The following is a 13,309-nucleotide window of genomic DNA, read 5'->3' on the forward strand; positions in this document are numbered from 1 at the left end:
TAAAGTACGAAAATAATCAACAATAAAAAAGAGTCTTGATTTAACGGAGGATAATAATCCCACACGTCCATAATATCTCCGTAACAAACAGAAGGACCACTCCAGTCATGGCTAATTGATTATGAATTGGATACTCAACCACTTTGACAAATACAATATGCATCGCCAACTAAGTTTTATGTCCCTGATACCATTAACCTCGTGCTATTTCGCATATTTGGATTCTCTAAAAGATTCATCCACATTATTTTATCTATATATACACATCTCTTCTTTCATTTGGTATATAAGTACACCCAATCAAATACAACATCAAATATCTACATAAAAAAAGAGATTTAAGGCCTGCGAACCAACAAAATTTTCGTCATCTATCCATCCTTCCTATTGAAGGGAAAGAAATGGGGATAAATATTAAACCATCACTATATAAAGATTATGATCAGAAGACCAGCAACAATAACACTAATTCTGCTTCTCAAGTTTTTGGTGTTGAACCAAGTCTAGTCAAAGCTGATCAGCAAATTACTCCAACCTCTGCTCATACCATAGACCATGGTGAATCTCTCTCTCTCTCTCTTTCTCTCTCTCTCTTTCTCTCCCTCTCCCTCTCCATCCATCCCTCCCTCCCTTCATTTGATGAATATGCTGATATATTTGGTGTTGTGTGTTAATGGTTGGTGGTGTAGATTCATGGAAACAAGTGGGTTTTCTAATGATGACAAGCTTCAACTGTGGATACATATTGAGTTTTTCAAACTTGATGTTGGTTCCATTAGGTTGGACATGGGGGATTACATGCTTGATAGTGATTGCTCTTTTCACTTTCTATTCAAGCTGGTTATTAGCAGGTTTTCATTTCATTGATGGTCAAAGATTCATTAGATACAGAGATTTGATGGGGTTTTTCTTTGGTGAGATATACAAATCATCATCATGTATTATGTTATTATCTTTTTCTCAAAACCTAAGTTACACAAGAAACGAGATATTTTTATTGTTGAAGAAAGTTTTCTATTTGCTAGAAGATTCTAACAATTTTTTCATAGAAAAATAGATAAATGTTTTGCTTTTGAAAGTTAGCTATTGTAGTAAAGTATTAGTCTTACTTAGATCCTTAGGGTTTGAATAATTTTCTCTAATATGTGATTAATTCTTTTGGATTTTTGTTTTTCTTGTAGGTGGGAAAATGTATTATGCGACATGGATCCTTCAGTTCTTTACCCTTGTTATGGGAAACATGGGTTTCATCCTTCTTGGAGGAAGAGCACTAAAGGTGGGTTTCAGATCATGTCAGCAGCATATAAAATATGGTCGTATGGATAAAATTTGTTGGTGTCAGCTACACATGTACAAGTGTCCCTCAAATCTGATTCAGGACAAATTAGCTAGGTTTTGGCCTTCCGGTCATTGAGTCAGATAAAAGATATCAGTGGTTACATATATTATTAAAATTAGACTGCATGATTGATACAAATAATTAATTTAAATACATGAAAAACATAACCACGAAAGTCTTAATGATTTTTCAATGCCATGGTATTGTGTGGACAATACATAAACAGGAAGTCGATTCAGAGTTCATCAATGACCATGGAGGGATCACATCAACATCACTGTTAAGACTTCAGTATTTCATAATAATAACAGGAGCAGTATACTTTGTATTCGCATTTATGGTACCAACAATATCAGCAATGAGAAGATGGCTGGGAATCTCATTTATCTTCACTTTCACCTACATAGGCATCCTCTTAGTCATCCTGGTAAAAGATGGTAGGCATGACTCTATGCAAACCTTAACTTTTCCTATTTACCTTCTTAATTCTAAATACATACATGTATTGAATTAACATTCATTTTACATCAAAAAAAAAGGTAAGGCAAATGATTCCAGGAACTACAAGATCAGGGGAAACCAAGTTGATAAGGTATTTAATGCCTTTGGTGCGATAGCTTCCATCCTTGTTTGTAATAGCATGCAAGTGTGTGATTGAGTGTTTGAGAGATTAGTGCAGAATATCTTCACACAAGTCTGTTGCCAGCCTGTCTGTACGGTCTATGTGAGTGCCAGCCTGTAACTAAGGGAATAATCTGAATTCAATCAATAACAAAACCATCTTTCAGAATGTAGATATTAGATTTCCACTATGGTATCAGACCGAGAGATGTCTGCATCTCTCAGGTAAGATTCTAGGCCTGGTTTTTCATAATCACCACCATCACAACCACCACTTAAACCATCATCATCATCAATTTTATCTTCTGCTGCTGCTACACACCTTCGTCTTCAATTTCGTTTGGCATCTCAAATATGGTTTTCTGATAATACTGTTGGAGATTTTTTTCATTGAAGATTCTTGTTGAATCTTTATGGATTGTGATTTCTCTTTCTGCTGATCAAATTTCTGGTAACATTGATCTTTTCCTCTTTATTTTGTGTTTTTCTCTCAAATCTACAATTTCTTTCTTTCCGATCTCGTCTATGATTCTTTCTTTCCATATTAGTTGTTGAAATTTCTAAACTCAATCTATTTTCCGTATTAGTTGTTGAAATTTCCAGATTATGTTGTTAATGAAGCAAATACATGTTCATATGAGAAGTTGTACGTCTGTTTTCGATCTGATTTTTTTCACTACCAGCGAATGAACTGCAGTTGATTTTGTTCATCTAGTGTGAGTAGATTGAATAATTTCATTCAGATTTGGTTGGTGCTGCTACAAGAAAGGAGTGTTATGGTGATAATTGTTCAAATTATGTGTTTCAAGGAATGTTACAGAGTTCTTGTGGATGCAGCTAGTGAGTACTTCTCACTTATCAAACTCTATGGCATGGGAAGTTATTGCAGCTTGTTGCTGATTTCTTTTCTTTTCCTCAGTGGTGATTTACATAATTCTCTAATTTGATTCTTCTAGTAACAATAACACCTGTGTGAAGAATTGCTACACACAGTCTCAGAGGTAATAACTGTTTCTATAACAGTGTGTGCATTATTGCTGCACGCAGTCTTTGTCAGCAGTAAAAATGCAAGTGGATTGTAAGATTGTTGGAATTTGAAGATATGTATTGGCAAGGTTGGAGGTGAAGACTCAATTTTTCATATCTCTGCAAATTTGGTTCAAGTATGAAGATTCATTTTATCAACATCAAGACCTGCTACTGCCACAACTATTGGATTGTGTTTATTTTACTTCTACATCCATTGCTATTCAGATATGATAACTACAGCCTTCTCTACACAGCATACTTCTCTACATAAGAACAACACAGATTTCAGAGGCTCCTTCACCTTCTTGTCATCTACACAGCCTACAAAGTTCAAGCTTATGCAGTGGATCTTTAGCTTCATTGTCATCTACACAGCCTATTACTATTTGCTGCCTCTACTGCCAGTATATCTGCACCAACTATTACTGCTACTGCCACATTTTGTAAGTGTATGGTTGAGTGTTTGTCCAATCTCAGGTGAGCTTTTCAAGCTCTCTTGAGCCTGAGGGGGGATAATAGCATGTAAGTGTGTGATTGAGTGTTTGAGAGAGTAGTGCTGAATATCTTCACACAAGTCTGTTGCCAGCCTGTCTGTACGGTCTATGTGAGTGCCAGCCTGTAAGAGAGGTAGAAAGGAATGAGTGTGCATATAAACTCATCATGAGTGAATAATCTGAATTCAATCAATAACAAAACCATCTTTCAGAATGTAGATATTAGATTTCCACTAGTTTGCAGTGCGCCAGCCTTGCTCCCAGAAATACATGTATGATACAAAACCTGGTTTATATATTATCAAGGTATACTGTTTGAATATTTGACTTGCGGGCTGACTCTGTTGATTTTTATAATTTGTTGTGTCAATTATATCAACAATCATTTTAGTACCCTCATAATTGCATTATCCACACAGTCAAACGTTGCGTAAGCCAGCAGTAAAGAACATGAGGAAAGCCTTATACCTACAGTTCACAATAGGGCTAGCATTTTACTATCAAAAATTCTAGGTGAACCGAGAATTTAAACAACACAAAAACAATCAGACACATCAAAACCCATAAAATGGGACCCCCTGCTGTCCTCTGCGGGGCCCATCGGAACCACATCCAAAAATTTGTGAGAGAAAAAGTGGAATTTGGTTTTGGTGTAGTTTGGAGAGGCGGTCTGTTAAGAATCACCCTTTTACTATGGGGTGAGCATTCTCGGATATTGGGCTTATGGTTCTACGGTTTTTCTGGGTACCTTCCAAGAGAGCTTAGCGGACCTAAATGGGCCAAAGTCGTCATCAACGCTTTACAATTTCTCCAGAGCATCATCTCTCAACATGTATTAAGCTAACACAGTCAGGCGTAGATTAATATAAGCACAATGTGTAAACGGACGGCTTTCTGCCAGCAAACTTACTAACTACAATTCTCCATGCAGATGTTCATCGCGCCAGTACATGAAGCTCTAGATACAAAGTACATGAAACTGGATGAAAGAATGGACTTCATGAGTAACGTCAAGCGTAGACTTATCCTTCGCGCTGCTATCTTTGGAGCAAACACTTTCATAACAGCGGCATTTCCATTCATGGGAGATTTCGTAAATTTATTTGGTTCTTTCACACTGTTTCCTCTTACTTTGGTGTTTCCAAGCATGATTTTCCTCAAGGTAAATTCATTGGATTGTATTAATATTCTGATTACAGTTAAAACTCATCAGCTAATATAGTAGTTGGTCAATTCCATTAAATTTTTCTTTGCTCGCAGATTAAAGGAAACAAAGCTGGAATAGGCCACAAGGCGTGGCATTGGGCAAACATTGTTGTGTTTTCTTTAGTTGTTGTAGTTACAACTACCTCCGCGGTCAAGTTGATCGTGAACAATGTCAAAGTGTATCATTTTTTTTGCAGATACTTGAAAGAGAAGTCATTAATATTAGCAAAAAGCAAAGAAAAGTCGATATATCATTATCATTATTACTAATATGATTTCAGGTGATTTTTCTCTGTTATGATTAAAAGCTGAACAAAGCTCTCTTCTGAGAGCTTCTGGCCCCACCGGGGTATATTTCGGTCAATAAAATCGTCCTTTTATTTCACACCATCAAAACTACGTCACGAAACACCACCACCGAATGTATTTTACAGTTTACCGAATACCTACAAAAAAAGAGACTTGCCTCTCAATCAACATCGATAAAAACAACCTAAAAAAATAAAAAATTCCCTCTGCAACTAAACAACAATCACTAATGGTGTTCCGTATTTTCAATATCAATCTTACGCCATCTATGTCCAGACTCCAGAGACGCAGCACATTATAATCGATATTACGTATAATCATAAATCACAAACAAAGAAATCTTCACTATTACTAGGGATTTCTTCTTCGCTTTTATAGAAGCAAAACCCTCGCTATCCTAACCCTATTCTCAGCCATCTATTTCTTTGATCCGTGTTTGTTATGTTTGTTTTCCTCCTACCGGAATCTTCATAACCCTAATCCAAATCCTTCCTTTTTTAGATTCTTCTTTTACGTATTGATTTTACAAACGATCTTTTGTTGCAGGTAGTATGACCTTTATCCTAAAAGGTACGTGGTTTATGTGTTGTACTACTTTTTCTACTGCCTTTCTCTTCTTTTACCTATCCTTCTTTGATCATTTTAATTTATTTTTTATTTTTTATTTTTTTAAGTTTTGTTAATTTTACTTTTACTGCTTTCCTTCCATTTTGTAGTTCTTTTTCATGGCTTACTGGAACCTAAGATGAAGGCGGTTGGTGCAATTAAAAGGTAATATTGCTTCTTATGATTTTGTATGGTCGTGACTAAATTATACAATGATTCTACAATTTTTGTTAATATGCTTATCTAGCTCTCTTTTGCAACAAGACACTTTTTCGTACTGAGTGTTGAATGAAACCATTAATTTATGTGTTCTTTGATTCATGTTCTTACCAGTAGAAGATACATTTTTTGCTGGTGACATTTACCATGGCTACTGGTGCTAATCCTAGCTTCTTAGTTGTTCATGGGCGGCAGTAGTTGCCAAGGAGAGTTAAATCAGGGGCCACATTGTGTTGAATATTAGGAGGTGACTAAAAAATCTTAGTTTTCATTGATATTGACTTGCAGGGTGACAATCAAGATACTATGTGACTCTGGAAACTCCAGTGTGAGAGATGTGCACTACAGTTTCCAGTATCACATTGCTTTTTGGCTGCTCATATTAGCTGAATAATAAGTCCCTGAGCCTACTGATTAAATGTTTGTGTACCAGGTTTTCCGGTTCGGATCTATGTATGGTATCTTCTCACCAGAATCCGAATTTGCTTATATGAAAAATTATTTCTTGACTGTAGAATTTGCTTATATGATTAGATCACTCACTTTGTCTTTCGTAAAACAAATGCTGGCGAAAATTTTTCAATTGTTTATATGATTAGCTCACTTCTTTGTTAAATTAAGGGTGTTGGTTGGGAAGTTAAATACTTAATTTTTGTTATCTACAATTTTTCAGGAAGAGAATAAGATTTTAGCGAGAGAGCTAGCTAGAGCTACAGTCATGGAATATGGTGTTGCATCTACGGCTGCTATAGAGTGTAAGGATGAGTGCGATCAAGTCACGACTGTTAAGCAGCAGCTTTAAGTCCGTAGGTTCTTGCAGGTATTTCTTCCGATACCACAGCTACGGCGTCAAAGAAATCTCTCAGCGTCACATCCAACACTTAAAAGATGAAGTATACACACTTTATATCTTACTGCCACTTCATCTAAAATCTATCAAGTTTCCTGTTACTTCTTTCCCAATTCTTACTTTTCTTTTCTTTTGATGGAGAAAATGGTTCTTGGCAGAACTGGGTCTCATGCATTCAGCACATGATGATAAGGTTTTGTGAATCGATGTGGGATAGCTCTGCAGCCTATATATGCAACATGAGCTAATCGAACGAGGGGTACCACGCTAAGGAACGAACCGCTCAAATTCCATATAAATTTTCTCAGTCAAAATCGTATGTAAATTTTATCGATGCTAACATTTGCTGGGATCTTTGTTCCAGTCATCTCCTATGATAGGATGATGGAGACGTAAGATGAGCTATTTGAAATATTATCTTCAGTTACATTAGTACTTTCTGGGCTATTCTAAGGGTTCGCATTTATACTTGTGTACCTCCAAAACCCTTAAAAACCTAATCCATGAAACGCAATGAACTTTGGCGCGCAGGTCTGGGGAGCTTTTGGTGAAGAGAGGAGAAGGCCGTGTTAAATGTGGGGATGCTTTTATACATTTTGCCGATTGGCGTGTCATTTTATTTACTCTTTTTTTGGTGTGCTCCAGTGTAGGAAAAAAGTACCAACAGAAAAAACTTAGATTTGTATGTCAACTATTTTTGGGTTCAAGAATTCTCTCACGAGCAACAGTCTGAGATGGAAAAGACATTAAAGACTAGTTTAATAAAGAGGAAGAACATTTGAATTAGATACAAAGCAATTTTTTGAAATAAGAACTAACTAACGAATCACCACTCGAGTCTAGAAATAGAATCAACATACTTAAATGGCTTAAGAGTGCAATTTAACTTAATTTGAGATGATAAATTTGAGCCCGTGCAAAGCACGGGCGCACGTCTAGTCTAGTATATATAATAAACATCATATTGTTTATTAGTTTTGCGATAAAAAGAATCTATAATATTCCAACGGTAATACAACAGTTGAAGATGAGTCTAAGCATGACTAAGCATCAAATGAGTACATACCACTTTGGAGTCTCATTCGCTCATTATTCACTTCCCATCTATATTACAGATAAGAGCATCATGCCATCATGGATTTTTTTTTAAACTTATCAATGTTGAATTAGAGGGTAACTTTACAACAAAAACCTAATTATAGTCGATTAGAGTACAGTACATGTTTCCTCCTGCAGGTCAATAGTGTTAAAGATTGTGACCGTTAAAGATTTGATTGATTAATCCAAAGGTTGAGTTGGGATGGAAAAGTAGATATCTAAGTTCTCAGCATTGACATGATCGCATGGATATGTGTTACAAGATTCTAATCATGGTGGTACAGTCATTTGTTAGTGTTGGCTCATTGAATCTGCTAGCTGTTGGAGTTGGACCAGTTGGTGTTTGTGGTAGTGGTGGTGTTACGTTGGACTGGTAGTGATAGTAGTTATTGCAAGTAGAAGAATAAGTTATCTGACGGGGGTATTTTGCTCGACTCAGAAAAACTATAGGTATCCTAGTTGAAGAGTTGATTAACAGTTTCAGGATTTTTGGTGTTTGCTCTCCGACCTGAATGTGCTCTCCATATATAACAAAAGCCTTTAGACCTGAATGTGCTCTCCCTAGATAAAAAAATAAATCTTTTTAAGTAAATATCTCGTAGTCATGGATATAAATCATGCGCATCTATAATCATGTTTATGTTCGTTACGTAGGTGTTTTAAAATGCTTTTCAATGATATAAATTTATAAATATCCGTAGTACAGTTTGAGAGAAATCATTTCAAAATTGTACTAGGTCAATTAATAGTGGGACGGAGGGAGTACCCGTTTGGAACGAGTCTCATAGGTTTATCAATCCATCAGTAAATTGATTCAATACATCTCACTAATATTAATACAATAAGTTTTTCATGAAAACAAAAAATGCAAAAGTTGGGTCGTACAACACTCTGGACCTTCAGTAGGGTCCAGAACCAGGCCTGGTGTAGCAGGTGGTGATCATTTTCCACCAAATACCTGGAGCGAACATGATCATGGAGATTCGGTGAGCAAAGTAGAATATGCCCCGTGGAAGGTTTAGTTATGGAAGTAGAAATAAAGATAGAGGTGCTGGTTACTTACCCCGGCCAAGACATCTCTAGACATTCGAAGTTTGGTCTGGGCTGAATCATCCTTAACTGGCCTTGTCTGTTGGAATTGGCGAATTACTTTTGGTTCTTGATGATCCACTTGGGGATCTGAATTTATCTCCGAGCCTTGTTCTTGGACCTTCTGCTTCTGCATAATTTTTTTAGCATAAACAGATTTCAGTCATCAAAAATAAAATCAGGTTTCTGGCTTTCTCCATTAATATGTCAGAACTATAAAAACTCATTTTTATAGTTCATATTCTTCTTATTGTATCACGTAAATGATGTCATTCTTTACACAAACAAGTTTCTTCAACTTCCAAAACCCACAATTGACTGATGTATTCTGTAATCTGCTTGTACCCCTAACTCATAATTGTTAACTAAATTCTTATATGGGTGTTCTCTTTGCAACTTGCAAGAAGATGGTACTTATACTATAGAAATGGAGGAAGAATTGACTAAAATTAGAACTACAGCTACGAAGTGAGACATGCTTATCATAAGAAATAAATTAAGAAAACGGAGGATGAGATACATTGAAGTTTGCTGAAAATAACTTGCAAGTTGATAGAACCACCACATTCGGCTCCTAGAAATGTTTGACAATAGCAAGTGAGTTAAGCGAACTAAGTGATTGGCATATTTCAAGAGGAAAACAAAGTCAAGTAACTAATATTTCACAGCGAAGAAGAAACAACAGTAGTGAGTTTCAGGGCATAGATCAATGAATAATGATTAAAAGCATGCGGATTTTTATTTAAGGATTTAGTGTGTGAGATTACGTACCTTTTTCATCCGTTCTTGTATGGCAGTCAGGCCTTTAGACTTATCAACCTTGTCCATGTAGAAATTCCGTTCCCTCTTGGCAGCAGATATTTCCAAAGTTAATTTCTGCTCCCTAAGAGCATGCTTGTAAGCTAGATTAACAAATGCAACAAAAATATTTTAATATTAACATTTAAACAGATCTTCTCATCACTTGTCAAAATTCATTGTTGCTTACCGATTTCTTCCGTAAGATCCTCCCACTTAAATTTACTTAGATACTTGATATTCCATGTGTCATAAAAGAACGATGATTTTTTCCTCCCACCTACAAAATTTGCAGCAACACAAATACACATCAGATTGATTAACCACTCATTGCGGTATACTTATATAACACGGTTTAAACTGGCATACCCATTTGTTCCCCATTTAACATTTCCGCAATCCTCTTTGCAACTCTTTTATTCGTAAATTCAACCCACCTACAAACATGACATTATGTCACAATTATAACCCGTAACTGACAAAAATAACTTCGGCATATCCTACTGCGAAATGTGCATTCTACTCGCAGTAATAAGAAAAACTCTTAAAGCATGCATTACATACCCTTCTGAAAAGCCTTGACCTCGAAAATCACCAGCTTTCTTGCGATTTACTTGCTGAGGTAACTGCTTCGTTTCAGGCACAAGGTAAATCCTATCAATTTCTCCATACTGAGAAAGAACTTGGCGTAGCTTTACTGGGTCCATTTGAGGAGGTATCCTACTCATATAACAAACTCCATGGTTCCGTGCCTGCTTAGCTTCTTTTAACAATAGTTTCTTCCGTTTCTTTTTCTGAGATTCGGCTTTTTCATCATTTAATATGATTATATCTGCATTTCCTATCTCTGGTAAACTAGAGTCACCTTGATCTTCTCGCTCTTCGGACGTCATCTACTCAAGTACAATGAGTGACAACTTTAGAACTTGACTAACAAAAATGAAAGAAATAGAAAACCCTTAATCCGTATTGGACTGGTAGGCTATGAGTATGATTACTATTGAAACAATTTGTCAATGTATTCTCGGGAACATGAAGTTGGAATCACTAGTAATCGCGGAAACTCCCCTCCTTAGCCGTGCATAGATTCCGACCCTGAATTGGTCGTGGTTCGATTACCACGAACAATAAAATCAAAGAGAGGGAAACTCCCCTCCTTAGCGGTGCATAGATTGTGACCCCGAACTGCTGCTTCCGTACTAGTTACATCGAAACCGGTGTCTATAAAATCAAAGAGAGGGAGAGGTTTGCTTACCGATGAAGCTGCAACGGTGGTGCTGTGATGGTTTCCTCGTGGCGCGGCAGAGAGAAATTTTTAGAGAAGTTTTATATATTCTTCTATCAACTGGATCATAAAATCAGCATTATAGTCCTGAAAATGACCTTTGGTTCAGGAATAAAGAAGAAAATTCCAGGTAACTAAACATCTAAATACAATACATAAGATTTTAAGTTGAACTCGTGAAAAGATGGCAGTATCGGCAACAACCAACACTATAGTGAAAGAGAGGCAAACAAACACATGGTATAGCTTGATCATTTATCTGTTTCGAGTAAGACGCACTTGATAACTACTGAGAAATAATTACATTCTTTTGTTTTTTAGGGGTCTTAGCTAATAGTGTCTAGAGTTCAACTTGTTGGCAAAACACTCTGAACACAAGAAAACAAGCTATATATGGAGGCTTAAAACTAAGAAATGTAAACACCAAGGAATTGCTTAAACTTCATAGTTCAGTTTATGGATCTAGACTCGTGCTGACAACTTACACGCCCCATCTAAAATGACTACACTTCGATACCATATTGAAAATTCAGAAACTTAAATATCCATTAATTATTGTCGGTTAATGCACCTTGTAGAAACGTTATGAACTCGTTCTATTATTGACACGATAATACTCCGGAGATGTATGAGCATCGTATTAAGCTAGTGTTGCTCGTGCAGAGCTCCTAAAGCTCTCATGTATATCAGTGAAGCAAGACCATTTAGTTACATGAACTGACTCTCAATCATTATCATTCTAACTTCATATTACAAGTAAGGATTGGCTTCAATGATTGGCAAAGCCAAAATCGATTCGCCCATCTTGAAAGATTAAAGTACTGATGATAAATGTGACCCGACCCTAATACCTAAAACTTCTTATAAATCAACTTCCAGTACATCAAAAGTCCTAACACAAAATAAGTAAATGCAATCAAATAACAGAACTAAACCACAATCACATGAAAAGGAGAATCGAGTCTCTCTTCTCAAAGCCCAGGGATATCAGAACAATCCTTCCCAATTCATCACAATTCACAGAGTAAAAAATGAATAGTATAGGATACAAAAAAAACACTTCAATGATTAACCCTAGAAATAAATTAAAGAACGAGTTTCAATAATATAGCATCAAAACGGACAAAGAAATCGAGCCTGAGGCAATACCTGGTGTAAGAGAATAGAAGATGAGAACCAACCCTAATCCCGAATTCGTGGCTGCAGGAGTGAAGTCTTTCAGTCTTGAAACCAAAAATGGAGCTAGGTAGTATTTTTCGAAGGAGTTTAGTCCAAAATCCCATCCAAATATACCATTTAGTCCTAACCCATTCAACTAGGTACAAATTAGTCATTTTTTATGGAAAATACACAAATAACTCTCCGGTTTACAATTTAGTCCAAATATTTGAAGTTTAGTCCAAAGTGACTCACGATGATGTCAGCAGTTTTAAATAATATATAAAAAAATTAAATCGATTTATCCCTCGAACCGCTTGTCCAAAATTCGCAAATTGTATATATTCGGAAAGCTCTTTCCAAGAGCTACAAAAAGAGTACCCATATGACTATATAAATTTCATTTTTTTAAAAATTTAGTTTACATTGGTGTACAAACATGTAAACATCTACAAAAAATACTTGTTTACAACCCAAACTCATTACCAACACCATCTTCAATGCTCAACCACTCTTCACCCTTCTGCTCCAAACAACTACAGCACCTCAACCATTCAACTCAATTTTTTTATCTGTTTCTATAGCTTTCCAATCTTAGCTGCACTTCTCTACAGCAACACTACCCATCCAACAGCAACATAAATTCCTGCTCCTCAGTACCACCTACACCACACATTTCAGATTTCATCTTTGCAACTCCGTCGGCATTTCAAAATTATTCACCAGATCACCACTTCAGAGTTCTACCATCTCAATAGCACCAGATACTCAGCTGCACCATTCTTTGTACTGCAACATAGAAGCAAACCCATTCTTCCAAATTTCCCATAGCATCACCTGCAATTGCTTCATAGCAAGCTGCAGCTCATCCATACCCTGTAATTGCTCGACCAGCAACAATACACAGCGCTTCTTCATTTCGTTATCATCTTACTCACTGCAGACTCTAAATCGCACAAACTCCATCTCATATTCATCAAATCAACAGTTCTAACACCCTTGAAATCTCAGTAACACCATCTTCTTTCAGACTCGAGCAGGCTTAAATTCTAATCAAACCAAACACATCTTTCCTTCACTGCAGAAAACACATTACGATCATAAATTGCATCATGTTTCTAACCACAGATTAAACCCCAAGACAACCGGTAACAAGCATGAGACTTGTCATCAAATCGCCTATATTAGCTTTATCAGACATGATGCCA

The 13,309-nt window shown here is 36.3% G+C and overlaps 1 protein-coding gene, 1 long non-coding RNA gene and 1 pseudogene across 2 annotated transcripts; 2 read left to right on the forward strand and 1 right to left on the reverse strand.

The window, feature by feature from the left end:
* The first annotated feature begins 202 nt into the window (after positions 1-202).
* On the forward strand, positions 203-4,959 carry LOC113342047 (annotated as a pseudogene).
* Positions 4,960-5,115: 156 nt separating this feature from the next.
* Positions 5,116-7,108, forward strand: LOC113341978. Its single transcript, XR_003356296.1, has 4 exons — positions 5,116-5,568; positions 5,715-5,769; positions 6,497-6,716; positions 6,815-7,108. It is a non-coding gene; the product is annotated as an uncharacterized LOC113341978 (long non-coding RNA).
* Positions 7,109-8,426: 1,318 nt separating this feature from the next.
* LOC113341977 (pre-rRNA-processing protein ESF2-like) lies at positions 8,427-12,214 on the reverse strand. The gene is made up of 8 exons (XM_026586661.1): positions 12,093-12,214; positions 10,914-11,030; positions 10,223-10,551; positions 10,028-10,095; positions 9,849-9,938; positions 9,632-9,762; positions 8,835-8,990; positions 8,427-8,729 (listed from the first exon to the last, which is right to left on the reverse strand). Exons 3-8 carry the CDS (start codon positions 10,549-10,551, stop codon positions 8,712-8,714), a joined length of 792 nt encoding a protein of 263 aa, XP_026442446.1. The 5' UTR covers positions 10,914-11,030; positions 12,093-12,214; the 3' UTR covers positions 8,427-8,711.
* Positions 12,215-13,309: the final 1,095 nt, after the last annotated feature.

The sequence above is a fragment of the Papaver somniferum genome, unplaced genomic scaffold, assembly GCF_003573695.1.
Source record: "Papaver somniferum cultivar HN1 unplaced genomic scaffold, ASM357369v1 unplaced-scaffold_33, whole genome shotgun sequence".
Classification (NCBI taxonomy): Eukaryota; Viridiplantae; Streptophyta; class Magnoliopsida; order Ranunculales; family Papaveraceae; genus Papaver; species Papaver somniferum.

What these genes read in the sequence shown, in the direction of transcription:
- LOC113341977 (XM_026586661.1), bottom strand. Translation starts at nt 10,551, where the DNA reads ATGACGTCCGAAGAGCGAGAAGATCAAGGTGACTCTAGTTTACCAGAG. An exon ending in GGTCAAGGCTTTTCAGAAGG is followed by an intron (nt 10,096 to 10,222) that starts GTATGTAATGCA and finishes TCATGTTTGTAG; the next exon opens with GTGGGTTGAATTTACGAATA. An exon ending in GTTAAATGGGGAACAAATGG is followed by an intron (nt 9,939 to 10,027) that starts GTATGCCAGTTT and finishes CAAATTTTGTAG; the next exon opens with GTGGGAGGAAAAAATCATCG.